General features: G+C 38.5%; 1 protein-coding gene across 1 annotated transcript in view; it reads left to right on the plus strand.

Moving 5' to 3' along the window:
• Window positions 1-17727, plus strand: part of exo1 (exonuclease 1) — a 46797-nt gene extending 29070 nt beyond the window's left edge. Inside the window, exons 11-14 of the mRNA XM_063055547.1 lie at window positions 12896-13457; window positions 13561-13656; window positions 14560-14744; window positions 16015-17727. Coding sequence (XP_062911617.1) covers window positions 12896-13457; window positions 13561-13656; window positions 14560-14744; window positions 16015-16159 — 988 coding nt within the window. The 3' untranslated portion in view covers window positions 16160-17727. The remainder of the gene's footprint in view (window positions 1-12895; window positions 13458-13560; window positions 13657-14559; window positions 14745-16014) is intronic.
• The last annotated feature ends 1111 nt before the right edge of the window (window positions 17728-18838 follow it).

Here is an 18838-nt window from a genome sequence, read left to right on the forward strand (position 1 = left end):
ACCTGTAGCAAAGAGAGAAAAACAACTTGTATTTTAGGTCTCAAACCTTTCAGCAGAACATGACGTGACATGTAGGACAACATCCAATACACTATCAATCTTCAGGTCATGATATTCAGGGACTTGGGCTATATATTTTTTAGTGACCATGTGTTTCACTGCTATCGTAGTAAAACTATTCTAGTGCTGCACAGGAGGGGGTGGCGTGGGGAGATGGGAGTTCAAACTAGAGCTGCAGGGTGATGGGAACCAGAGTACCAGATCAGATAGTGGAATGGCTGTGGGGGAAAAAATATCGTTAAGCCAACATACAAAGTCAAAAGATGAAAGGTCAAGCATGGTGGGCCTAGTGTTCAGAGCTGCTTATACTGCAATGCAAGAAATATTGTAGGAATGGCGGATGAGCTTAGGACATGGATCAGCACGTGGAATAATGGCATTGTAGCCATTCGTGAGACTTGATTGCAAGAGGGGCAGGACTGACAAGGCACAGAGAGATATCACCCATTTTCACAGCGAAAGGGGAGAATGACAGTCGTTGTTATGATATTACAGTCTTCCGCGTTGTTTTTCAATATATCTGCCTCAGCAAAATCCAGATGTTCTATCTCCCGCAATGCCTCAGTCGACAACACTGGCCTGAATTCGGTCGTCCACAGGACCATGCAGGGCCGTCCCCCAGAGGCGCCATCCAAGAACAGGAACTCATCAACCGTATAAAAAGAAAACGCAGTTTGAGTGTCACTTTCAGATCAGGACTTCGATAGAACCCCAACCACCTTGAAAAGGATAAAAAAAAAAGACATTAAAGAGAGGAATTAAGTTGTTTTTCGCAGATGAACTAAGAGGCGGCCACTTGGTGCCATCTTAACTCAGCCTGTCCGGTGTTTGCTGTCTTGAGGCAAATTGAAGTAGGTAACTGTGTTCCCTTAGATCCTGTGAGATGAAATTGCAGAAATTGCGGGGGTTCTAGCAGAGTCATTTAAAACATCTTTAGCCACGGTGGAGGTGCCAAAGGAATGGAGGAAAGCTAGTGTTGTTCCATTGTTAAAGAAAGGCTCCAAGAATAAGCCAGTAAGTTATGGGCTACTGACCCTGAAATCAGTAATGGGAAAGGGGACAAAGAGGAGTACAGTCATGATAGGGATTCCGTAGTTAGAGGGGTGGGCATGAGATTCTCTGGATGTGAAAAAGTCACCCGGATGGTATGTTACCTTCTAGGTGTCAGGGTCAGAGACATCTCGCACCGGGTTCACGGTATTCTAAAGGGGAAAGGCGAACAGCCAGATGTCTTGTTGCATAATGGCACCAATGACAAAGGTAGGAAAACTGAGGAGGTCATGAAGAGAAAATTTAGGGAGTTAGGCAGAAAGCTGTAAAGCAGGACCTCCAGTGTAGTAATCTCTGGATTGTTGCCCATGCCACGTGACAGTGAGGGGAAGAAACAGCATTTGGCAGATGATTGTGTGACTGAGGAACTGGTGTAGGAGAGAGGGGTTCAGATTTCTGGATCATTAAGATCTCTTCTGGGGAAGGTACAACCTGTACAAAAGGGACAGGTTACACTTGAACCCAGAGAGGACCAGTATCCTTGCAGGCCGGTTTGCTAGAGCTGTTGGAGAGGATTTAAGCTAATTTAGCAGAGGGCTAGGAACCAGAGTGATAGGGCTGAGGATGGGGCAGTTGGTATACAAGTAGATGCAGTGTGTAGCGAGACTGAGGAATGTGGTAGATGATAGGGCAAAATTGCAGTCAGTGGGATGAGTTGTGGTGTAGCATGGGGATAAAATTGAAAATAAATGAATACAGGACTAAAGGTGTTATATTTGAAAGTGCACAATATACAGAATAAGGTAGGTGATCTTATAGCACAGTTAGAGATTGAGTCATGGCTGAAAGAAGATTATAGTTGGGAGCTTAAGGATACATGTTGTATTGAAAGGATAGGCAGAGGGGACGTTGTGGCTCCGTTGGTAAAATTGAAATCAAATCCTTCGAAAGAGGTAAAATCTGATCGGAAGATGTAGAATCCTTGGGGATAGAGTTAAGAAAATGGAAAGGTAAAAAGACCCCGATAGGAGTTGTGTACAGGCCTCCGAATAGTAGCTAGGAAGTGGGCTATAGATTACAACAGAGGATAGAAAACGCAAATCCAAAGGGCAATATTAAAATAGTCATTTGGGGGTTTCCGTATGCAGGTACATTGGGGAAAATCAGGTTGGGGCTGGATCCCAAAGGAGAGAATTTCTAGAATGCCTGTCAGGTGGATTTTCAGAGCAGCTTGTGGTTGAGCCCACGAGGGGAAAGGCTATTCTGTATCAGGTATTGTGTAATGAACCAGATTTGATTTGGGTGCTTAAGGTAAAGAAACCCTTATGAGACAGTGACCATAATATCACTGCACTTTGAGAGGTAATACAGGAAAGATACTAGAATGGTTAGGGGATTGGTTGATTGTCAGGAGGCATAGAGCGGGAAATAAAGGAACCTTTCCTGATTGGCTGCTGGTGACTAGTGGTGTTCCACAGGGTTCAGTTTTGGGACTGCTTTTTTTACATTACCGTATATGTCAATGGTTTGGCTGACAGTGATGGCTTTGTAGCCAAGTTTGCAGGTGATATGAAGATAGGGGGAGGGGCAGCTAGTGTTGAGGAAGCAGGGAGGCTACAGAAGGACTTGGAGAGATTAGGAGAAAGGGCAAAGAAGTGGCAAATGGAATATAGTGTTGGAGAGTGTATGGTTAAATTCTGAGGTGCAATGGGACTTGGGGTCCTATTGCAGGATTCTCTAAAGGTTAACTGGTAGGATGTGTTGATGATAAGGAAGGCAAATGTAATGCTAACATTCATTTTGAGAGGATGAGAACGTAAAAATAAGGATGTAATGCTGAGGTTTTATAAGGCACTGGTGAGGCCTCACTTGGAATATTTTTAGGGCCACTTATCTAAGAAAGGCTGTGCTGACATTGGAGAAGGTTCAGAGGAGGTTCACGAAAATGATTCCAGGAATGAAAGGCTTCACGTATGAAGAACGTTTGATGGCTCTGGACCTGTACTCGCTGGAATTTGGAAGAATGAAGGGTGATCTCATTGAAACCTATCAAATGTTGAAAGGCCAAGATAGAGTTGCTGTGGAGAGTTTGTTTCCTATAGTGGGGGAGTCTACGACCAGAGGGCACACCCTCAGAATAGAGGGACATTCATTTAGAATGGAGATGAGGAGGAATTTCTTTAGCCAGAGGGTGGTGAATCTATGGAATTGGACTTTAGTAATGCATTTGACGAGGTCCCGCATGGGAGGCTGGTCAAAAAGGTTCAGTCACTCAGCATTCAAGATGAGGTAGTAAATTGGATTAGAGGTTTGCTTCACAGGAGAAGCTAGAGAGTGGTAGTAGATGGTTGCCTCTCTGACTGCAAGCCTGTGATTAGTCGTGTGACTCAGGGATCAGTGCTGGATCCATTGTTTGTCATCTATATTAACGAGCTGGATGATAATATGGTTAACTGGATCAGCAAATTAGCAAATGGCACTAAGATTGGGGATGTAGAGGACAGTGAGAAAGACTATCAAAGTTTGTATTGGGGGACTTCCGGTAGCGCTCATGGAGTGAAGTCGCGTTCTTGACTCGCTCCATTACCTCTGAGTTTTTTTTTCTCTATGGTCAGCTATACTTTAATTAACCATTAAGGCATCAATTTTTACAATACTTTGAATTAAACTGAATTCTCTGACAATTGGATGATACTTAGATCTGCTATGTCTAAGAACGGGAAAAACGGCAAGGATGGTAAACCTTCGGCTAAACCGAAAGCTACGGATCTCCCTCCGACTGAATCACCGGTGACTTTGAAAGCGATATCGGAGTTAATTCAGAGGGAAATTTCAACCTCTGTTAGGGAGATGATTCGTACAGAAATTGCAGGCTTTGTTAAAGACCTGATTCATGCGGAAATCTCAACTAATTTCCAGAAAATTGCCGATTTAATTGATAAGATGCAAACATGTATTGCGGAACATCAGTCGGCTATATCTGATCTTCAAAAATTCGCGCAACAAAGTGAGCTTAAGATGGGGAAAATCGAAGAAACAATTAATGTAATGAAGAAGAAACTTGACTTTTTGACTTATAAAAACTCTGACTTGGAATCTAGAATGCGACGGCAGAATTTACGAATGATCGGCGTGAGAGAAGCCGTTGAAGCTAACAACCCCATGAAATATTTCTCTCAACTTTTAAAAGATGCATTCCCTACTGTATTTCCTGACCAACCACCGCTACTGGATCGTGTTCACAGAATCCCATCATACTCGTCTAGGTCAGATAGACCTAGGCATGTTATTTTACGTTTTCATTACTTTCAAGACAAGGAGAGACTGTTTCGATTCGCTCGATCTAAAGGTTTCATTGATTTTTCGGATCTTAAGTTCCGATTCGTGGAAGATTTCAGTAAACCAATCTGGGACCAACGGGTCCGTTACAGATCCGTGATGTCGGAATTCTATAAGATGGATTTAAGACCAGCGCTGCTGTACCCTGCACGTCTAAGGATTCGCATGTTAGATGGAGCCCTTCGTTTTTTTGATTCTCCATCGGATGCCCAGAGTTATCTGGATCAACTTTCATCTTCAACATCTTAATTGCCTTTTTTTTTAATTTTCTCCGTTGATCGGAGGCTGTGAATTGGTTGGTTTTAACTTTTCTGTGCCCTATTTGGGCAGAAAAGTTTACTTTTGATTTCTTAATATGGCTGCTAAACTTTCTTTTTAACTGCGTCATTTCTTTCTTTTCCCAGGGGATTCTGGGTGGTTACTTCCCTTTTGTCATCTTACGTATTTCCTGTGCGGCCTTAAATTTTGTAGTTTTTTTTTAAATTTTATTCTGTTTTGCTTTTTATAATCACTTTATGTTAATAATCCTATTTTTTTTTGTTGCTGTGTCTATTCATGAGTTTGAGGTTTATTGTGGTTTTTTTTAATATATATTTTCCGGCTTTTGTTCTGTTCTGTGTGTATTCTAATTGAGTTAACTTTTTTTTACTTATTTTTTTTACTGTTTTACAATTAGCTGATCCTTTTCATATTTATACCTTTTTTTTAGGGAGCGTATACCGGAAGTCATGGGGGTAGTTTTAGCGCTTGCTTCTTTCTGGCGGGTCTGCTTTAGATTTTGCCTTGGGGTCTTGGGGTGGGGGGTGGTGGGAGGGGCTTCACGTTTTAGTTTGTTTTTCTTTGGGCTATATACATTATTGAAGTACTGATTGCGTCCTTTTCCCCGGTATCTTTTGTATGTTCTGTTTCCTCTCCGGGTTTGTGGGTCGCGCCTATTGTCAATCCTCCTTGTTGTGGGTTGACTTTAGGATTTATGGAGTCTATTATTAATTTTGTCTCCTGGAATACTAATGGTCTTAATCATCCTATTAAAAGAAAAAAAGTTTTTAAAGTGTTCCGGAGACTTAAAGCACAAATTTTATTTTTACAAGAGACCCATGTACGGAGGGGGGACAGACTACGTTTTTTCAAATTCTGGAAGGGTCAACAATTTCATTCGAACTCCAATGCTAAGATTCGAGGCGTCTCTATTTTTATAGATTCCTCAGTTACTTTTATACAACAGGATATTATCTCTGATCCGAATGGTAGATTTTTATTGGTTAGTGGTTTACTATTTAATAAAAAAGTAGTTTTGGTTAATGTTTATGCTCCTAATATGGATTGTCCGGAATTTTATAAATCATTGTTTGATCAGTTTCCGAATTTGAACGAGTTTTCATTGATTTGGGGCGGAGATCTTAATACCTGTTTATCTCCAGCTTTGGACCGTTCGGCTCCTTTACGGACTTTACCTAATAAATCTGCAAATTTGATTAATTTTTTTCTTTCTGATTCTGGGTCGACGGACATTTGGCGTTTTCTGCATCCTCAGGAAAAAGATTTTTCCTTTTTTTCACATGTTCATCATTCCTATTCAAGAATTGATTATTTTTTTATTGATTCTCGTCTCATTCCTTCAGTGATTAAATGTGATTATGATTCTATAACCATTTCGGATCATGCTCCACTTAAGCTTTCTATTAAAATTATGGCCAATATACCAAACAATAGACAATGGCGTTTTAATTCGCTGTTGCTTCAGGACTTGGACTTTGTTAATTTTATGAATGAACAGATTGAGCTTTTTTTTACAATTAACCATACAGAAGATATTTCGGTTAACACTCTTTGGGACACTTTTAAAGCCTATATTCGGGGTCAGATTATTTCGTATTCCGTTGCTTTGAGGAAGAAACAGAAGCAGGAGGAGATGGCAATTGTGGACAAGATTAAAGAAATTGATAAGAAATATGTTATGGCTCCTTCTGAGGAGCTATACAAACAAAGAACTGAACTTCAAATGGAACACAGTTTACTACTCTCGTCCTCGATTGTAAACCAATTAAAGAAAACAAGAAGTGATTTTTATGTTCATAGTGATAAAATTGGCAAGCTGCTGGCTAATCAATTGAAATCTAATTATGTTAAATCTCAAATCAATCAGATTTATAACCAAAATGATCGATTGATATTGGATCATGTGGGGATCAATCAAACCTTTTGTGATTTTTATTCTTCTTTATATCAATCAGAGTCTCCTCGAGATTCTAAATATATGAATGATTTTTTAGATAAGTTAGACTTCCCTCAGATTTCACAGGATATGTCTTCTTTATTAGATACTTCCATTACAATGGATGAGATTAAGAATGTTATTTTTTCTATGAATCTGGGGAAAGCTCCTGGCCCTGATGGGTTTACCGTTGAATTTTATAAATGTTTTGCTTCTTTATTGATTCCTTGGCTCTATAAGGTTTTTGAGGCTTCTTTGAAACTTGGTAAACTTCCGGAATCTTTTAATAGAGCATCAATTTCTTTAATACTAAAGAAGGATAAAGACCCTGCTCAATGTGCATCTTATAGACCAATATCTTTATTAAATGTTGATTCTAAAGTTTTTTCTAAGTTATTAGCAAATAGACTAGAAAAAGTACTTCCTTCTATTATTTCGGAAGACCAAACGGGTTTTATTAAAGGTCGTTACTCTTTTTATAATATTCGTACATTGTTAAATATCGTTTATACTCCCTCACAAAATGTTCCTGAGTGTGTTATTTCTTTAGATGCCGAGAAAGCTTTTGATAGAGTAGAATGGCCTTATTTATTTAAGGTGCTTGAAATGTTTAATTTTAGCTTGAAATTTATATCCTGGATTAAACTGTTATATCACTCCCCTGTAGCCTCGGTTCGTACTAACTCTTTAAACTCACCTTTTTTTCCTCTCTTTCGTGGTACTCGACAAGGCTGTCCTCTTAGTCCCCTATTATTTGATATTGCATTAGAACCTCTTGCAATTGCTATTCGAGAATCTTCAAATATTACTGGGATAACTCGGGGATTAAAGTTTGTATTGAGATCTGGAAAAATGAGCTGAAAAATGGTAGAATCTAATGCAGACAAGTGAGGTGTTGCACTTTTGGAGGACAAACCAGGGTAGAACTTACAAAGTGAATGGTAGGGCACTGAGGAGTGCAGTAAAACTGAGGGATCATGGAATACAGATCCATAATTCCTTGAAAGCAGTGTCACAGGTAGGGCTGTAAAGAAAGCTTTTGGCCTTCATATATTAATGTATTGAGTACAGGAGTTGGGGTGTTATGTTGAAATTGTATAAGTCTTTGGTGAGGCCTAATTTGGAGTATTGTGTGCAGTTTTGGTCACCTACTTACAGGAAAGATATAAATAAGATTGAAAGAGTACAGAGAAAATTTACAAGGATGTTGCTGGGACATGATGACCTGAGTTATAGGGAAAGGTTGAATAGGTCAGGACTTTATTTCCTAGAACATAGAAGATTAAGGGTAAATTTGATATAGGTATACAAAATTGAGGGGTATAGGTAGTGTAAATGCAAACGGGCTTTTTCCACTGAGGTTGGGTGAAACTACAACTAAGGGTCATGTGTTAAGGGTGAAAGGTGAAACTTTTAAGAGGAGTAACATCTTCACTCAAGGAGGTGAGTGTGGAATGAGCTGCCAGAGCAAGTGGTGTATGCCGCGTCAATTGCAACATTTAAGAGAAATTTGGATAGCTACACCAATGGGAGGGGTATGAAGGTCAGATGCAGGTCGATGGGACTAACCAGATTAATTATCTAGTATTGACTAATGGGCTGAAGGGCCTTTTTCTGTGCTGTTGTGTTCTGTAACTTTATGACTACTTATATGTACTTGGTGCTGTTGGTACAGTGTTTTGCACTTTGGGCCTGGAGGACCACTGTTTTGTTTGGCTGTGTCTACATGTATGGTTGAATGACAGTTGAATTAAGAGGTCTCCGGACAGCTACTCAAATAAGCAGGGTATAAAGGGATACGGAAGGTGTGGGATTAGCGTAGATAGGCATGTTGCTCAGCAAAGATGCGGTGGGTCATGATCTTGTCTCTATGCTGTACAGCTCTGATCCTGTAACTCAAGATTCCAACAACAGCATCTACCTTAATAAAAAATGATGCAAAGTTCTCTTATAGTATATCGGCCTTGCCATCTGCTCCCAAGATTAAATTGCCAATTTGCCCTCCGATTAGCTGCACCACTTCACTTTCTGAATCGCTTTCTGTTTTCAGAAGGTAGTAATATCTGTCATACTGCTTTAAATTTTCACTTCACTTTGTACATGTGATAGAGAATCAGGGCCGAGTCTTCAAATGATAAGAAGGGTGTTTAATATCTCGTGGCTGTTATCCATCATATTAATGAGTCAGTGGCAGTACTGAATAAAACTACACACCCTTACACATTCTTGTTTTGACTTCAGTTTTGAGTTTACTTTGTTCAACACTGTGTGTGAACTAAGAATAAAGCTTTTGGTGTTGCTAGTTATACAGAAGGCGATTCCATATGCTTCCAGAATGTACTACCCATGAATGATGTCAAAAGGCTTCTTGGACACTGAACTACTATGGTAGTTACCTTTACAAAACATGTAGTTCTTTGAATATTTAGAACATATTACATTGAACAGTACAGGCACTTCGGCTCATGATGTTGTGCTGAACTTTTAACCGACTCCAAGATCAATCTAACCCCTCCCTCTCACATAGCCTTCATTTTTCTTTCATCCATGTGCCTATCTAAGAGTCACTTGAATGTCCCTACCAGCACCCCGGCAGTGCGTTCCAGGCACCTGCAACACTGTGTAATTGTTTAAAAACACAGCAAAGATCTAGTTTTGAGCCCATGAAAGTAAAAACTGCCTTGATCTCTATGAGAAAGATCTTTATATGCTGAAATATAATCCTGTGCAGTACTTTGCTCAGTACAGGCAAAAATGTAAAAATTGGCTTTTTTTTGCAATTATTAAGCTTCTTTTTCTTAACCCTTTGGTCCACTCAGATGGTACTTGTTCCTTTTCCCAGCCTGATGTCAATAAAGGGGCTGGGATAGATTCTGTGGATTTAAAATTTATCTTGAACACCTGCATTAAAGTTGTCCACAACAAGGCCTTTCCTTTTCTCAGATTGTGTTAAGTTGGGTGATGCCTTCTTTTTATTACCTTTGTTTTGTTTATCATCTCATGTAGAATATATCAGTGTGCTTGTTTTGAAATCTTGATCCCATTCATCTATTTCTGCTGATACTCTAAGAGTGGTGGTTCCCAAAGTGGGGGTAGTAGGAGTTTCTAAGGGAGATGATGGGGCAGTAGGGAGGTGCTTAGAAGCAAGGGGAGCAGCTTAATTCAAGAAATGAATTAGTTATAAACATTTCATCCTCAATGCCTCATCATTGATTATAATGATCAGGTAATCACCTTATCTTTGTTATCCCACTGTTCTCTTAGACTTTGCTTGAAGCACATTATAGTTGTTGAAAAACAATGTGACACTTCTGTATTTGGCACATCATGAGAAATCTGGACAGAAGAAATCCTGTTATTTTCGGTCCTGGCCCACGCATTACTTCCATTTACTACTATGGTACAGTGTGAGCTGGTACGATTCCCGTACTCTAATCATGCAGTGACGCAATTCCTGTAAATCACGCAATAATGCAATTCCTGTGAACTGCACAGACTCCTTGAGCATTTGAAAAGATGCACTCTGATAAAGAAAACAAGAACTTGGTGTATTTTCAGTTTCTTTGCGAAAACCTTCAGAAATTTAAAACACCTCAAAATGTGTTTGCCATCACTTCACAACAAAACAGTGATGGTCTTCCTGCTTCATACAACACTTCATTACTTATTTCTAAATCTGGGAAGCCCCATGCAATTGGAGAAGAATTGATTCTGCCAGCAGTAAGGGAGGTTCTGAGTATAGTTTTGCACATGTCACCGGACCAAATAATTAAAGCAATTCCACTCAGCGATAACTCTCTTCAAAGCCGATTTGATGAAATGTTTGAAAATATGGAAGACACATGCAGCATACTTGGACAATAGAATTTGTTATGCAGTTGGATGAGTCAATCTTTGCTTCTTGGCTATGTTCACTTCATAAAAGATGAAAGCATGGTTCAAGAGTTGTTATTTACAAGCGGACTAGAAACATACAAAGGGGAAGACAATATTTCAGGTTGTTGAGCAACTTTTCAAAGAGAAGGACATTCTGCTCCCCATCATTCCTGCTTGTGCAAAAGACAGCACCATAAATGACAGGACACACCGTAGGTTAATACTTTCTTAGGAAGAAAAAGCTGTACCTAACATATTCACCATTCACTGTGTGATTCACAGACAACATCTTGTCACAAAAAAAACCCCTAAGAAATTGGCTGCGCAGGTAATTAAATACTGTTATAACAGTGATAAATAAAATCAGATACCATGCTCTTAATTCTTGACTATTTCAAGAACTTTGTAGTCAGATTGATGAACAGTTAGAATGTTTGCTGTTGCTCACAGAGGTCAAATAGCTTTCAAAAGGAAACTGTCTGAGATGCTTTTATGTACTTTGTGAAACTGATGAAATTCTTTGAAGACTCGAATGTTTCATTCAGTAATCATCTCAAGAATATTAGGCATGACATTATTTATTTGTCAGAATTATTTGCAAAGTTTAATTAAATCAATAATCAGTGAATCTTATCCGAGTCAAACCAGGCATCTCCATAATTCTATCCCTATTTAACTGCAACACTGATCGCCATGACGTTTTCCTGTTTCCGAGCCTCCCTGAATTGGAAGAGAAAGAGAGAATAGCAGATGATGATTTTCAAGTATACTGTTGCCACATGGGCGAACTGCATAAAGACACATCAGAGAGATTTCAGGATCTTCTCTTAATCCAAGTTCCAGATTGGGTAATAAATTCATTGCTGAACATTTGTAATGAGGAATTAACAGGAAGGATAGAAGAAGAATTGATCTTGCTACAAAATGACTGAGCTGAAGCAGAGGTTTGTTTAAAAAAAAAACATCAAAACTTCTGATTGCAGAAAGAAATCTCTGAATGTTATCCTGCATTGTGGAAAATGGACAATATGTTCTTTATTGCCTTCCCATCATATTTAGTGGAATGCAGTTCTCAACTTCTTTCAAAGCAATGAAGCAGACTGCAAGTTACTCAATATTGGGATCTCAGATTCTTCTGAGTGATATTCAGTCTGCACCAAGCCCATCCATGTCATTGAAAGGTGAAAAAGCAATGAAGTCAATAGTTTACTACTGATGTACACTCTAAAATTGTTGAACATTTTATTTGTAGCTTTAAATGGATTTGAATTTGTTTTGCAATTATTTGTCACTGTTTTGAATTTGCAGCTCCTATTTTCTTTCACTGTGCATTGTAAATCAAGATTCTGTATAGTTTTATATAACGCCTGGAAAGAGAGAAGGGACACTGTGAATGTGGTTTGGCAGCCAAGGGGGAGGTAACCCAAAAATGTTTGGAAACCACTTCCTCCAGTGTAAACTGTGGCATCTCATATCAGTTCTGATCAAATTTGTACATTGAAATCTATTGCAGAAAGTTTTTTCTGTCTTGCTATTGAGCATTTCATTCTTAAGGACATTGCCTTTCTTTTGGCTTTAAACACCAGCAGTCATGCAAATCATCGATTCCTGAAGTCTGTCACACATAGTAACAGTCAATTTCTTTGCACTGATTCTCTATTTGCATAATATGGCTGTTATTCCTTCAAAATTGGAAGACTTTTTGATCCTCTCCCCTTCATTCATCTTATTTTAACTTCCTCTGCTCCTGAGCACAGCCAGAGTTAGAATGTACAACATATTTCTTGTTCATCTTCAGTTTTCTGATTAGTAATTTGAAGCAACCCTGGGAAGTCTTAACTTGGAAGATAAAGTTTTTGTAGTTGAAAGAAATGATGTTAAATTGCGAGGTTCTAGGGATTTAAAAGTGGATAAGTTCCCTGGGCTTGCCTTTAGCATTATGAATAGAAATGAAGTAGCCTGTAAGAATCTTGTGAAGTAAACATAAGCACTCAAAACCTAAGCTTGTCTGGGTATAAACATAAGAGAATGTTTTTTTTTGCTTAATTCCGTACAAGCTCGCATGATTACCAGGAAAATTGTTAGCGTAGTGGGCCATGCTAGCAGATAGACACTTTGCCTGTGCCTTGGCTTTGTGAATAACTTGCAGTAAACTTAACATTATCACAATTTTCCATTACCTGTACTGACAACGTCTGATGTTAACATCCCAGCAGATGACTTAAATGCAGTTTGCACTCTAACCCTGAATTTAAAAACTGGAATAAAACAATTACATAAAAAAAACAACTAGCATTTAACAAATGTAGTTAACCGCAAAGAGAACATTTTATGCTGAAGAGATGTAATTTGAGCTGTGCAGTGCTTTTCTTGATGTTTACTATTCTGCATACTTTATTTGTACTACTTTTATAGGTTCTTCTGTGCACACAAAGAAGTTTGTATTCCCGATCAGAACACTGAAACCAGTGTAGTATCTAATGCAACAGAGGAGTTGAAGGACGCAAGCCCAATAGGCTCCTTTAAGAGTGAGAAGAATGATATTTTGTCGAGTATATGCAGCAATGAAGGAGAACAGGATGAAAAGCCACTTGAAAATCTGAACTCCAATGCAAATACAGTTCCTGCAGGTTTACATTCAGATCCCAGGAGAAGCTTAAGTGCTTTCAGTTGGTCTGGAGGAATCAGAGCCAAAGCCAGTATTTCGAGCCCTGCTTCTGGTTTATCTGTATTACAGCAGTTCCACAGAAAGGTGGCACACTCATCTCAAAATAAATGTACTGATGGTAAAATAGTAACAGAAACTGACCAGAATGTAAACCAGCAGCAACCAAACCTTCCAAAACAATCTGAAAAATCTCAGGATGACAACTCCGAACTAATGGACTCCCCACAATCACCTCTCAAAATCCGGACTTCTCTTGGCACTTTAAATTCCTTGGATTCATCTCAATTATTCACGAGTTCTGAATTAGATGTAAGTTGAATTTTATTAATGTTGAAATGCTTTCAAGGCATTTTCTGAACTGGCAAATAGCTTTAGGTTGTTTATTAATATCTTTTAATTCTTTTGATGAAAGGAAGCAAGTGATGATGCAACATCTAATGATCAAAGTTCCGGTCCCCTCGCTCTGCTATCTTTACCTGAGAAAACTGCCATAACTGCTAAGCATAGGGTAAGTTGGTATATTTGTTGCTTTTCCTGGCTAGATATTCATTTTCTGTAGAGGCAGCTTATTTCCAATTAATTTAAAATTAAAATTTGTAAATCTGAATTCTTAACTTATTTAACAACATTTCACTAGTATTAAACAATCTACTGGAGGCCTTCATGGGTTGCAATGCATCTAAGGGAGGAAAGGAATTGTTGGCATTTCTGGTCAAAATACTGCATCAGGACTGATTATACAAAATGTTGACAATTACTTTCGTCCCACAAATGCTGCTCGGCCCTCTGAATTCCTCCAGCAAATTATTTGTTACTTCAATTTCCAGTATCTGGGGTCTCTTGTGTCTCTATCTTAACTGGAAATATCTAGTCATTAGTGGGAATGGGATTGACTGACAATACAGCTGATGTCTTTTCTCACAATCATGGCTCTCAATGGTCACTTTATGAAGGAATGTTACTGGAGATCTGTGGCGTAGCAAGGTATTAACCTCTTAGAAAAGAAATATTGGCAAAAACTCAAGATTGAAGTTAACAGCAACGAATACGTTAAAGATCTTAATACATGTGCATTGGAAGCCCATTTCTTCTCTTTAGTCCCAGGTGTTTTTTGTTCTTATTTCATATGATTTGGTTTCGGTTGTCAAACCCAGCGTCTGTAATCCATTATCTTCATCCGCTGAGTTAGTGAGAGTGTCAGCTGTCTAAGCTAATTCAAACAACAAATGGGAATTGATCCAATTACATTGGGATGGAAAATGTGCTTAATATTCTCAAGTAAATAAATTGTCTTCAAAGATGACTGTTGTTAAATCAAGATTTTTTTTTTAGTGTTGAGCAGTATTAATAGTTTTAACACAGAGTTATAGACAGCGATTTGGTGGAATTACCAAATGCACTTATTATTCAGGTTCCTGGATTACAAAGACTGAACTCCACTGGATCAGCTAGAAAGTACACTAAACTGAAGCTTCCAGGACCAGCTAAAGCCAGTGGGTTAACGAAAAGATCACTGAAATCTGCTCCAAACAATGAGAACAAGCCTGAAATACAGGCCACAATCAATGACTTATGGAAGAAATTTGAGTATAAGCGGTAAGTATGGTTGATTAGAATGCTGAGAAGGTGATGGTCTGCTTGGCAACTGCCTGTTTTCATGATTATGATATCTGAGGCTTTTTTTTTTGCATTTTACATATACTGGGGTACACATTAGTGTGTTTGCTTATGAAACTTTCAGTACAGTCGGCCCTCCGTATCCATGGGGGATTGGTTCCAGGACTCTTCCCCTGCCCACCACACCCCGCAGATACCAAAGTTCGCGGATGCTCAAGTCCCTTATGTAAAAGCCTAAGAGAGCTCATAAGGGTGTTACAAAAAGCGAAAATAGCGTTCAACAGTTGTTTTGCAGCAAGCCGTTATAGAGGCAGCGCGCACCCCGAGCAGCCAGAGTGCTTTATCTCGATTTATTTTGTGCATCTGTTAGCAAGATGTGTCCTAATGTATCAGAAAAGCCTAAGAGAGCTCATAAGGGTGTAACACTTGGCGTAAAACTGGACGTAAATAAGCGTTTTGATCGTGGTGAACGAAATAAGACATTGTGCGTGCGTTGAACTTGCCTGCGTCCACCATTCATACTACTTACGCGCAGAGAGAAAGAATCTTGAAAGCTGCCTATGTTACTATTGGTTCTGCTAGTAGCATATCATTCCTGCTTTTACTATATGATAGTGGTATTTTTGGCTTTATGTGTTATTTGGTATGATTTAGTAGGTTATTTTTTGGGTCTGGGAGCGCTCAAAAATTTTTCCTATATAAATTAATGGTAATTGCTTCTTCACTTTACGCCATTTCGGCTTACGAAAGGTTTCATAGGAACGCTCTACTTTCGGATAGTGGGGGATAATTGTACAGTATTTTTGATCTGCGGTTAGTTAATTGCTTTTTAGGAGCCATTTTTTCACTGAAACACACAACACAAATAGCGACCGAACAAGATGCGAGGCGAACAATGCTCAAATGAGTGCTGGAGAGAGAACTTCCAGGTTTTCCCGATCCGCGGTTGGTTGAATCCGCAGATGTGGAACCCGTGGATACCAAGGGCTGACTGTATGTACAAAGGAAAAGTCGTATAGGGGAAGGGGAGAATTAAAGACTCGCATAATTTCAAAGGTGTTTCCTGTATGCGTGTTGTGCTTACACCTACATTGTGCATTAGATTTTGATAGCTTACAATCTTCCGAATTTGATACCAAGAAATGTTCAACTTTATGCCTGGTCAAGGATGTAGATTAATTCAGAGGAGAAAGTTATATGTACATTTGACTTTTGGCTACTAACGATTTGGCTAATTTCTTTTCCACAGGAAATCTAAGATGTTTCAACCCAGTGAAAAGTTTGATCCAATGTCCCCAATCAAGGACAACTTGCAAATCTTGACTCCAGAGACTGACCAAAGTATTTTATTGAGATCTGAATGTATTTCTGTGCAGCGAGCCGTACAATGGTGACGAATCTATGAAGAGGCTTAAAATTGATTCAACGTAATTAGCAATGTCTGTATAAAATTAATTTATCATCTGAAAATGACATTTAATTTGCAGATTATATGCAATCGCTTAAATTACTACTATTAAACAGATTTTTTGTAAACAAAAAACTGTCATTGGTTTTGACAATAACTGTGTTTTATTTTGTCACAGAAATGTAATTGATTTTCTTTTGTTTACATCCAAAAGAGTGGATTCATAACTTATTTCTGATTGTTTCTTAAAGTAGAGAAGGTTAAATGTTTCCTGCTGCAGTAACGTTAAAGAGCTTGTGTCCTCCCTAAACCAAAGCGATTGTACTGTAGGAGAGAATTGCACTATGAGGCCAGCAAATAGAACATTGCTCTCGACAAGTAAATCCACTTGCCATATCAGTACCACGGATGTTTAATAAATTGAGCTGTTTTAGAAATGCAGGCAGTTGTACCAGCCTAAAAGATAAATAGAGCATGCAAGGATTTTTTTTTCTTTTTAACACTTATGCTGTGGATTGCAGACAGCAATGAGTCTGCACCCTGTTTACAGCATGAGCAATGAAAGTGAGTTCACCACACCACACCACACACTAATTTATATTGACTCAGGTATGAAACATAATTTTACTATTTTCCCACCCCACCAATCCTGCCTTGTCCTGCCCTGCCCTACCCTCTGTACCTTGATTCTTGCCCAATTTATTATTGTGTAGCTGATCATAATCAATGAAGTGCAGCTATTGAGAATATATTTGCCAGAGTGGTTTTGTTATCAAGTTATTATAGTTGTAGGAAGAAAGGAATTTTAAATTGCCTTTACTTGCATCAAGATAGTCCCGTAATAATGTCAGGCATGGCTCAATTATACCACACTTTTTTTCTAGAAGGTTTTGCGTTCAAACCCCACTCTAAGGAACAGAGTCTACAGTGATAGACTTTGGTGCCATCTTTTGAATGCAGTGATAATTAAAAACCCATTTCCCCACCACATTTGCCCACTAAGTTAGAGATCTAACAGTATAATTGACTGCTGTGGTTTTTGCACCCATAATGGTACTTCCCATTATTTCATTGGATATAAAAACAGTCTGAATTTTGAGGTTTTGAAATGCTTCCAAGTTCATAGTAAGAAGCAGTACAGTGCAGGATATCCAGAAACTAATTAGCAAATTATGATAATTAATGGAGTTGATGGTTGTAGGCTGCTAATTCTCCGGGTGGGCAGTTTGAGCTCATCAATATTTATGAGTTTTGCCTGCCCTCGTTCTTTACTGCTGTGAATGTGAAATTTGCTCCATGAGGTAAATATTTCAGGAATTTGCTTCTGGAACAACTGTGCTATAAGATGACAAAGCTGCTTTAGTTAAGCTTGGTAGAAGTGACATATAAATTAAATTCAAACCAAGACAGTTTGCAGTACAGTGTAGAGACATGGTTTTGCCTGCAAATTGTTTGTTACCTTAAGCAAGATAATTTTGTATTTTCATTCAAATGAATCAATCTATTGACCATATCTATTTTGGTTCTCACCTTGTAAATGATTGTGAAAATAAAACCCTGAAAACATTCAGATTTTTCTATTGTATCAGCCGCAAATACTCTTAACTTCAATCAACATGATGTAAGAGATGAAAATGTAAATACTAAGGATAAATATTATCCCTGATTTACTTTTTTTTTCCAGAAGCATTGATAGGTACAGAATTCAGCTTCTAAAACTTTGCTAAAGATGATACCAAAATCTTACATTATAATTTTATCCTGAAGTTGTAAACTACTATCAAAAAATCAGTGGTGGAAAGAAGGGACTAATGACTTAGACAAAAAGAAATTCTATACTGTTAAGAAGAGTAGTGCTGCAGATCACATTGTATACTGATATGAACAGAAGCAATGGGCCTGTGCATTTATGGGTAAGTGATGGGGTAAAATTTGTGGATCAAGGGAAGCTATTAAAAGAAGAGAATGATTAACCATTATGGGTACATAGTTTGGAAACATAGAGGGTTTTAGTAACATATAGACCAGTGCTTCCCAACATTTTTTAGCCCAATGCCCCCCTAAAACATCTTCATACTTGCCATGCCTCTTGTAGGCACAATATACTTTCTGACGCCCCCATAGTGTAAAAACATGTCTACCATATGCTAAAATGATTCTGCTTTAAATTTTTATTTGTCATTAAACCTAGCTTACACAGTACCTGTGAGCTGTACAACAACTTTGATATCAATATGTTCCCTGAGCTTAATGGTTTTTAGCAAGAGGTTTCTTTGGTTCAAGTTTTGACAGCGATGTCCAAGTGGGTTCTGTTTTTTGAGTATGCGGTTCATTCACTGCACTGAAACCTCTTTCAACAAGGTAGGAGGATGGAAATGCAATGAAGACCAGGAAACTTCATATGAGGGTGCACCCAAATACCACAAAAGCCAACATTTTTGAAAAGCATTTTTGCTTCTTCATCATTCTGAAATTTCATAATTTCTTCTTGCAAGCTCTCTTCCTGTTCTTCCACCTTGGAAAGAAATGGGTTAATTACCCAGTCTGGAATCTCCAGATCTTTCAAATCATTGAATCAATCCTGAAAATCCTCCTTCAGTGACTGCAGATGTAAGCAGTTCACTTGCAAATCACCATCTGTGAAAGAGAGTGCCATACTTTCCTT

The sequence above is a fragment of the Mobula hypostoma genome, chromosome 8 (genome assembly GCF_963921235.1).
Source record: "Mobula hypostoma chromosome 8, sMobHyp1.1, whole genome shotgun sequence".
Lineage (NCBI taxonomy): Eukaryota > Metazoa > Chordata > Chondrichthyes > Myliobatiformes > Myliobatidae > Mobula > Mobula hypostoma.